Below are 9,913 nucleotides of genomic sequence, written 5' to 3'. Positions count from 1 at the left end.
GTGGAATTGCTGGGTCAAACAGTATCTCTATTTGCAACTTTTTGAGAAAGCGCCATACAGCCTTCCACAGTGGTTGCACCATTTCACACTCCCACCAACAGTGAATAAGGGTTCCAGTTAAAACAAAAAATTAGAAAGAAAAGAAAAAAAAATCAACACTCTTAACAGTTTTAATCTATCAGTTGCTTTGAGGGAGAAAGATGGGCAGTCTCCTCCTGTTAGATTTACAACTTATAAAAACCTGCACTGAAGCAGATGAGGGAGAGTACAGTTTAAGAGCAATATATGATGGAGTATTGTGGTTATCACAAGATTCCAGAATTAAGGTTGCATAGTGAAGTGTACTTGGGGGACAAGGGGATTGTATACCAATGAAGGAATTTTTCTTTTACTTTTCAAAGAGAGGAGCGAACTGGGGAGGAGGGGTGGGCAGGGAGAAAAGTGCAACAATGAATGAATGAATGGAAATCCAAAATCTCTGTAAATGTTCATTAAAACTAATAAAATTTTTTAAAAAATCAACACTCTATAGAGTGTGCTAAGAAAATGAAATGTCTGGATCTGAAATGCAAGGATTATTACAATTAGAACCCCCAAAAAAGCCACTAAAAGATGCATCACCATGGAAGATTCAGTGCACCCATTTTTAATCTCCACCTCTATTACTTCTTTCATGTTTTAAATATTAACAATGCCAAGTAATATAAAGAATTTAAAAAATATCTTTCATAACACACAAATTAAAATATAAGAACATAGGTAAAACCAAACAAAAATGTAATAAAACTCACAGTTCCTCCCATTCTTTTTTCCGCTGCAGGATCTTTTGTTGGGCTTTTTCTGCTTTTACTATAATCTTTTTGGTCTTCTCAATTTGATTTCGAACCATAATTTCACTTAGGGTTCTAGGTCGAAATTTCTTCCCTTTTTCTATGATTGATTCTTCATGCGTGCTAACAATGGCATCTGTTCAGAACATTAATATCTGGTTTTATTCCCCAATATTTTGAGACAAAAAAAGTTGAGTTAGTCATTATTTTAACTTGACATACTAATAAAGCTCTGGAGAACACAATCTGTAAATCAAAGTCTTTATTGAGCAATTACTATGAATTAAACCTAGAAATAAATTCTGTAGGATGCCAACATAAAGAGCTCAAGTTACAATTATTGCCTGTAAGGACCTTATAAAAATTACTGGGATAGAATAGGTATATAAAATAATTTATTAGATAATTTTATATATATAATTAGAGAACAAGATAAGTAATGGTGGATAAGCAGCAGATATTAGTAATCTGGGGTGTTTATGATTTCATAGTGGGAGAAAGGGAAGCAAGTTGAGTTCTATTTGACAATGGAATCTGAGGCAGTATGTAGAAACTCAATTGCTATGTGGCCCAGTAAACAAGAGTAAGAAATGTAAAATTCAACAACTCAATTCACTGTCATCTGCTAAGAACTGACTCACAGCTGACCCTCTACTAGGTTTTCAGATGCTGTAAACTGCACAGAAGACTAGGCTTCAAATCATCTGCCTTTGTTCTTGGCAGTACAACTAGTTAACCAGTAAACCCCCATAGCTCCCTATAATTTAAAGTTCTATCTACTTATCCAGGGAAATGACTTTATCATGTTGAAACTATCCAGAAAAACATAAGGATGCAATTTACATACACACTTAATTATTTATGATAACAGCAAAAAAGGACCACGGCCTGAATCAGGCACACCATAGTATTCAAAGTAACATCAATGCTCCTCAATAATTTAGAAGGGTAACTTGGAGACAGACTTTCCAATACAATATGTCTCTATCTTCACATTACATCAATGCTCCTCAATAATTTAGAGGGGTAACTTGGAAATAGGCTTTCCAATGCAATATGTCTCCAGATCTCCTGATTGCTGGTACAAGGGTACAACTGTTTGTGGATCCAAGTAAGATTAAATTGTTGACAATTTCTACCTGTTCTCTAGCTATCATGGTGTTGCTTATCAGCCCCATGACAAGAACTTTTCTTTTCTTGATGTTGAGATGTAATTTATATTGCTGGCTATAGTTTTTTATCTACAAGTGCTTCAAGACTTCCTCACTCTGAGCAAGCAAGGTTGTGTCATCTGCATAATGTCAACTGTTGTTGAGTCTTTCTATGATCCTTATGCCACATTCTTTTTTATAGAATTCAGCTTCTCTAATGATTTGCTTAGTGTACAAATAAAAAAAATGCATGGAGAAAAGATACAACTCTGACGCACACCTTTCTTAATTTGAAGCTAAGCAGTGTTCTTTTGCTCTATTCATACAACAGCCTCCTTGGTCTAGGTAATAGTTTTCACATGAGCATAATTAAGTGCTCTGGGATTACCATTCTTCTCAAAGTTAGCCATAGTTTGTTATGATCCATGCAGTCAAATGCCTTAGCACAGTCAAAAAAAGTACAAATAGACATTCTTCTGGTATTCTTTGCTTTCAGCAAGTTTCCATCTGACATCTGTAATGATATCCCTCATGCCACTGCCTTTTCTAAACCCAATTTTAATTTCTGGCAGTTCTCTCAATGTACTGGTCTAGCCATTTCTTGATGATCTTCAGAAGTATTTGGCTTATATAGGATATTAACAACACTGTTCAATAATTTCCACATTCTTTGGGGTCATTTGTTTTGGGAACAGGAACAAATATGAATTTCCTCCAGTTAGTCAGCCAGGCAGCTATCTTCAGAATTTTCTAGTATAGTCTGGTGAGTATTTCCAGAGCTACATCTACTACTTGAAACATGTTAATTGGTATCACATAGATTCCTGGGGCCTTATTGATTGTCAATGCCTTCAGTGTAGCTTGAGCATTTTCCATTATCTTTGGCTCTGGATCATATGGTACTTTCTGAAATATTTCAATATCAATGAGTTATTTTGGTACAGTAACAGTATGACATTTTGCTTGGATCCACAATTAACATGCTCGGTGAGAGCAATCAGGAAATAAGGAGACACACTGCACTGGGAAAATCTGCAGTTAGGGACCTTTCCAAATAATTGAAGATTATGTCAGTTTGAGGACTAAGGTGCATCTGATTCAGGCCATAGCTTTTCTGATTACAAGCTATGCATCCGAGACCCAGACAATGAATAAGAATGACAGAAAAAGAATTGACACCTTTGAGCTATGGTGTTGGAGAAGAGCACTGAACATGCCATGGACAGTCAAGAGAATGAACAGATATGTCTTGGAGATGGTGTAGCTGGAGTGCTCGTTGGAGGTAAGGATGATGACACTTTGCCTCATAAATGTTGGGCATATTGCTAGGAGGGGCTACTCCTTGGAGAGTGGCATGAAGTTGCGAAGGGTGGAGGGTCAGTGAAGATGAAGAGGGCCCTCAACCATGTGGACTGACACAGTGACTGCTACAATGGGCTCTTGTGTGTCTGGAAGAGTGAGGATGGCACTTGTAGGACAGAACTGGCCTCAGATTTTTTGTTCATAGATTACTAATGAGTTATACTCAATGGCTCCTAACAACAACATCTCTGTATATCCCCTCCATCTTATTTGATGATTCCTCGGATCATTCAAGACTTTCCTCATAGAATCTCTATGTAATATAATTCAAGGATTGAATTTAGTTTCCAGTTCTTCCAGATTGAGAAATGTTGTACGAGTTCTTCCCTTTTTATTCTCTGACCTCGGCTCTCTGCATATTCCATTATAATACCTTGCTTTATCTTCATAAACTGTCCTTTGAAGTAATCTCTTCAGTTCTTTTGCTTCTGCATCTTTTCCCTTTGTTTCAGCTTCTCGGTGCTCTAGTGCAATTTTCAGGGTCTCTTCTGACATCCATTTTGGTTTTTACTTTCTCCTGTGTCTTTGTAATGACCTTTTGCTCTCTTCACAGATGATATCCTTGATGTTTTCCAACAACACATATGGCCTTTGACCACTGGTGTTCAATGCCTCAAATATTATCTACTGTTGTTGTTGTTAGGTGCCGTGGAGTCGTAGACAACTCATAGAAACCCTAAGAATGAAAAGACCTGAGCACTGTTTATACAGTTTCCAGAGGCAAGACATTTCAGAAGTGGATGCCACTCCTGCTTCCAAGCTTGTTTTAACTGGGGAGCTCCACCAAACACTGTCCACCATGAGTAACCGTTATCACATTTGGCACATCAATGTCACAGTGTTTAGCATCACAGCAATCACGAGTTACCTCTGTACAGTAATGCACAGAACAGTGCTATACCACCTTAGAAGAATGTTTGACAAAAAAACCAATTTAAACCAAGCCTGAGGGTCACAATTAAAATCACCCATCTTGGGCTTGGTAGCATAACTTTCTTTAATTCAGGTAGGATATACTCAAATTCATATTTTGGATCATATGGACTTGTTTTAATTTTCTTCGGCCTCAATTTGAACTTATCCATGTTGTTGTTATGTGCTGTTGAGTCACCTGAGCTTCCTAGTGACTATATGGACAACAGCTCTGAAGCCTGCCTTGTCCTGAGCCAGTCTCACTCACTCTGACATACCTGCCCTCATTGCCCTAGTTACAGTGTCAATCCATTTCACCCAGGGTCTTCCTCTCCTGTGCTGTCTCTCCACCCGTCTGGGCAGGTTGTCCTTCTACAAAGATTAGTCCCTCCTGGCCCAAAATATTTGAGACAGAGCTTCAAAATCCTAGCCTCTGAGGAGAAACTTGGTTTCACCCTCCAAGACAGACCTATTTTCTTTCTTGGTGGTCCACACTATGTTCAAGATTCTTCTTCAGCACTACAACTCAAAGGCATCAATTTTTCTTCTGCCATCCTTAATCACTGTCCAGCTCTCTGATGCATAGCAGGTAACTGGGAAGACCATGGCCTGGATGAGGTGCACCTTAATGCTTCTCAGCACTCTTGAGAAGTCCCTGACAACAGATATACCTAATGCAATTTGTCTTTTGATTTCCTGACATGAGTAAATATATTACAGGATGTTATTGTTGTTGTTTATTGCTGTTGAATCAAGCACAACTCATAGCGACCCTATGAACAAGAGACATGAATGCTTTAACTACCATCATTTCTTAAAGTTCATAGAGTTTCCAGAGGCATGTTGTTTACAAAGTGGATGCCATTCCTGCTTCAAAACTATACTTATAAAATATACACTGACATAGAAAAGGAAAAGTTTAATTTGACCACAGTGATTAGGGAATGCTTCATAACAAAGCTTGAGCTAGGTCACTAAGAACAAGTAGCATTCAGAAAGGAAAGGAAAGGGGTGAATGAAGTGATCATTACAGTAGAAGCCTGGTGTGGAGGTAGTTGCTGTGTGTCATCAAGTTGGAAATGACCCGTAGCTGACCCTCCAGAGCGTTTTCAGAGCCTATAAATAGCACGAGAGGGGATTAGTTTATCCTTCTCCCTTGGAGCAGCTCAAGGATTCAAACTGCGTGTTTTGGGATTACAGCGCAGCTTCTTATCACTAGGCCCGCAGAGCTCTGGATGTGGAAATATTAGGCATAATTAGGAAGCAGCAAAGAGGATCAGAGCCTAAAATATTCATGTCCTATACTGTAAGTAGCCAATATTGTTGGTATACATGAGGGACAGATTGTGGAAAGCTTTACTGTTGTGAAAATGGCTTAAAAATTCATTCCCTAAAAATGTCTCTTTAACAAAGAAGATGAACTGGAGTTAACATAGCTATCAGCTTAGACTTGATCAGTACACTGGCTACAAGACCCTTTATTCTTTACTGAACCTTCTAAACCATTTCCAGAATTCTTATTCTTCTCCTATTCATCTCCAGTCACCCAGTAGGCAGTACTAAGGGGAGTGTTATTGTGTGCCATCAAGTTGGAACCTACCCATAGCTGACCCTCCAGTGCGTCCTCAGAGGCAGTGAATTGCACGGAAGGAGACTGTCCATCCTTCTCCTGCCTTAAGGGTATTAGAGATCCTATTTTCATCCTAGTACACTCAGCTCTGAGTGCATAGCAGTTCAAGTGCTCAGCTGTGAAATGAAAGGTTAGCCATTTGAACCCATCAGCGATTCTATGAGAGAAAAATAAGGCAGTCTCCTTCCGCAAAGATTTAGCCTTAAAAACCCTGTGGGGAGAAAAAAACCCCAACCCTGTGGAGAAGTTCTGCCATGTTTTATAGGATCATTATGAACTTGACAATATATGATAAAAAGTAGAAGCAAGCAATAAAAAGGAAGACAGACACTCAACAAGACAAAGTGACTGCAAAAAAAGGGGGTAGAGCATGGCAGAGATGATGATGATGATGATGGCAGAGGACACGGCAGGCCTTCAGTCTATTATTCATAGATGACTCGATAGCACCTAATAACAACATGAATCAGAATTCACTCTACGAAGTGGATTTGGTTTGCCTTGGATTATTCTTGGGTCCTTCATTCTTTTTAAGGCACATGCTCTTGGTAAACAGTTTGAAATGAACTGTTCTAGCCCCTCATCTGGAGTGGGGCCTGGGAAACTGGGAAGAAATAGTGGCAAGAAACTATTATCTGGGAAATAAACAAATTAAGGATAGGTTGGAAGAGGGAAGTAAGAAATAGCAGCATTTGATATTCCCCCTACATTCACTCTCAAGACCTGGGTAGGTTTTCTTCAACAGTGTATCAAAGAAACACAGCTATCATGGAGTGTTTGCTGGGGAAACACAACCTCTCATTCCCAGTAATTCCTCAGACCCTTTCTCTCTTGATTTTTTCCAAAGATGACCAACATGGAAGGAAGGAGGATAAGTGCTTGAGCTCAAACTACCAAAGATAACTCAGAGGTTCTTAACACAACAAAAGACAAGTCAGTTCTGAAATCCTAATATGAGTCAGCCTTGGACTAATCATTTTCACGTAACAACATGGTTTTTGGAACCCAACCATGCTGGTAAGTAAGGAATGAGTACATATGTATAAGAAAAGTTAAATAAGCATTTAGGCTAAGGAGCTCTGGTGGCACAGGGGTTAAGCGCTTGGCTATTAACCAAAAGGTTGGCATCTTGAACCCACCAGCCGCTCTGTGGAGGAAAGATGAGGAAGTCTGCACCTGTAAAGACCTGCAGCCTGGGCAGCTGTAAGGTGCAGTTCTAGTCTGTCCTACACAGGTTGCTAGGAGTTGGAATCCATTTGACAGCAGTAAGTAACAGGTATTATCTAGGTTACCTGTATCTTTCTGGCTATCCCTTTGTCCAGCTCCCTCTTTTTCAAGCCTCTCTAGTTTGCTAGGTCGTCTTTCTGACTGGCTTGACCGTTTGGACTTGAAATACTTAGAGGGCTTCACAAGCCTATAGGAGGCTATCTTGTGGCTAGTTTGTATGGCATGGACCACAACAGCGTCACTTTCCAATGAATCACGAAATCTGCAAAAAAAGAAAATATGTGCAATGTTTATCATTTAAATCTTCAGATTACTTCTACGTAATAAAAGTACAATATAATTAATCTTTTAAATAATCTTGTTATGGTATCTTAGGCAAAACTTACAAATATATAATATAGCATGTTGTACACATATATGCTGTATATGGGCAGTATTCTTTCTATCATTACCATGCAGTGGCAGCTGGGTTCATTACAATATTGTTATGTTTGTTGTTATGTACTGTCAAGTTAAAATCAACTCATAACTAACCAGCCAGCAGGTTTTCGGATACAGGTAATCACATAGGAGGGGACTGTTCATCTTTCTCCCACAGAGCAGGATTCGAACCATATGGCTTCAGGTTGGCAGTAGAACTCCTTATTACTAGGCCACCAGGGCCCCCTGACATGGGAATTATATCGGGGGAAATTTTTTAAAAGAAGGTATTTTCCTCTTGGAAGATACCTTCCTATTGGTGCTGGAGAGTGACAGGACAGGAAGCTGTTCTCTTTTATTCTATTATATGCTCTTTGGCTCTATTACACATTTCATTTTTTTTTATATATCTGTGACTATGTATTCATGTGACACAAAATAAATAATTTACCAAAACTGGGAATAAGTATGTATTTTATAACTTGGTATGTACAAAAAGTTAATAGCGATACACATTTCCTAGATTTATACAAGGAAAGAGTATGAATCTCCAACCAGGAAAGGATAAAATGGATGAATGGATGAATAGATGACTCAAATCCCTATGCACATCCAGAAACTTCTCCAAAATATTAAAAATGGAAGCCACAGACTGGGAAAAGGTATTTGGTAATTACATGTCAGATAAGGGATTTCTATCTAGAACTTATATAAAGTACTCAAGCACAAAAACAAGATAAAGGTAAACAACCCAATTGAAAATGGGCACAGGATATGAACAGACACTTCACCAAAGAAGACATTCAGATGGTGAACAAACACATGAAGAAATGTTCAAAATCCCTAGCTCTAAGAGAGATGCAAATCAAAGCAACTATGAAATATCATCTCACCCAAGTAAGAATAGCAAAATAGAACAGCAAACAACTAATTCTGGCAAAGTTGTGGAGAAACTGGAAACCTTATTCACTGTTAGTAGGAGTGTAAAATGGTGCAGCCACTATGGAAGGCAGTATGGCACTTTCTCAAAAAGTTGGAAATAGAAATACCATTTGACACAGCAATTCCACTATTTGGAATATACCCCAAAGAAACCATAACTGACACCCAATCCATGTTTATTGCGGCTTTGTTCACAATAGCAAAGAGTGGGACACAAACTAAGTGCCCATCAACAAACGAATGGATAGAGAAGCTGTGGTATATTCACACGATGGAATACTATGCTGCATTGAAAAACAAGGAACTCATGCAATATTATTCAAAACGGATGACCCTGGAGGACATTATGCTTAGTGAACTATCTCAGACACTAAAAGACAAATACTGCATAGCGCCACTGTTGTAAAACGGGACTGATATCAGGGTTGGGGGGAGACTGAAAATCATAGGATAAACTAAGTATACTGCATTAAAACAGAAGAGAGAGAGCTGTTTAAAAGGGATATATGATTGGGTATATTGTCATGACAGGAGTCCACAATGAAGGCTGCATAGTGGAGTGGTCTTGGGGGGAGGGATTGTATAACAATGAAAGATTTTTCTTTTACTTTTCAGAGAGAACGAACGAACTGGAGGGGAGGGGTGGGCAGGGAGAAAAGTGCAACAATGAATGAATGGAAATCCAAAATCTCTGTAAATTTTCATTAAAATTAATTATAATAAAATTTCTTTTAAAAAATGGAAGGAGCATGAAGCACAAGAGGACGCCAGCAGCAGCAGTCAGGGTGTTTCTGGAGATTTCAAGAGCCAGTGGGTGCAACTCAACCCATTGCCTTTGAGTCAAAATCAACCCATTGTTGAGCCTCCAGTGGGTTTTCAGAAGCAGTAAATAAATAGCACGGGAGGAGACTGTCCATCTTTGTCCAGCACAGCAGCTGGTGCAGTCAAACAGCATGCCTTTCAGGATACATTTTATTTCACTTCTCTCTGGACTCTCTCTGCTTTCTTCAAATATGTCTTCAAACAGTGTAGCTTACAGGAAGTACAGATCTTTCCTACCTTTTCTGTATCTTCATTAGGCCAAGATTACACTTCTCTTTTTCCCAAGCTAATTCTTTTTCTGTTTGCTGAATTTTGTAAGCTGTTTTCCGGTTAATCTCAACTCGAATTTTGGAATCTAGATTAAAGTCCTGCAGAAAAAGTCAAAGATTTACTCATAAAAATGGACCCTTTAGACTTTGTTGGGCAATGTAGACTTTGTTTCATATGTAGATAAAGATTTTTATTTTATCCTTAATTTTATGGTGAATCATAACTCCCAAATATTACTCTTCCCATTCTAGAAAAGAATGAACATGCTTACTTCCACAAGTTCTGAAAAACAATTAATAATAATGCAATTAAAGTCACATAATAAGAGATTTTCCAAAAGAAAAAGA

General features: G+C 38.5%; 1 protein-coding gene across 1 annotated transcript in view; it reads right to left on the bottom strand.

The window, feature by feature from the left end:
• Positions 1-9,913, bottom strand: part of WDR52 (WD repeat domain 52) — a 156,827-nt gene that overhangs the window by 58,260 nt on the left and 88,654 nt on the right. The window contains exons 21-23 of the mRNA XM_006902990.1: positions 9,534-9,664; positions 7,178-7,374; positions 792-966 (exon numbers count right to left, since the gene is read on the bottom strand). Of these exons, the coding sequence (XP_006903052.1) occupies positions 792-966; positions 7,178-7,374; positions 9,534-9,664 (503 nt within the window). The remainder of the gene's footprint in view (positions 1-791; positions 967-7,177; positions 7,375-9,533; positions 9,665-9,913) is intronic.

The sequence above is a fragment of the Elephantulus edwardii genome, unplaced genomic scaffold (assembly GCF_000299155.1).
Source record: "Elephantulus edwardii isolate Elephantulus edwardi_28Jun2011 unplaced genomic scaffold, EleEdw1.0 scaffold00489, whole genome shotgun sequence".
NCBI lineage: Eukaryota > Metazoa > Chordata > Mammalia > Macroscelidea > Macroscelididae > Elephantulus > Elephantulus edwardii.
Note: the sequence above shows the minus strand (reverse complement) of the source record. Positions and strands in the feature narration are given on the sequence as shown.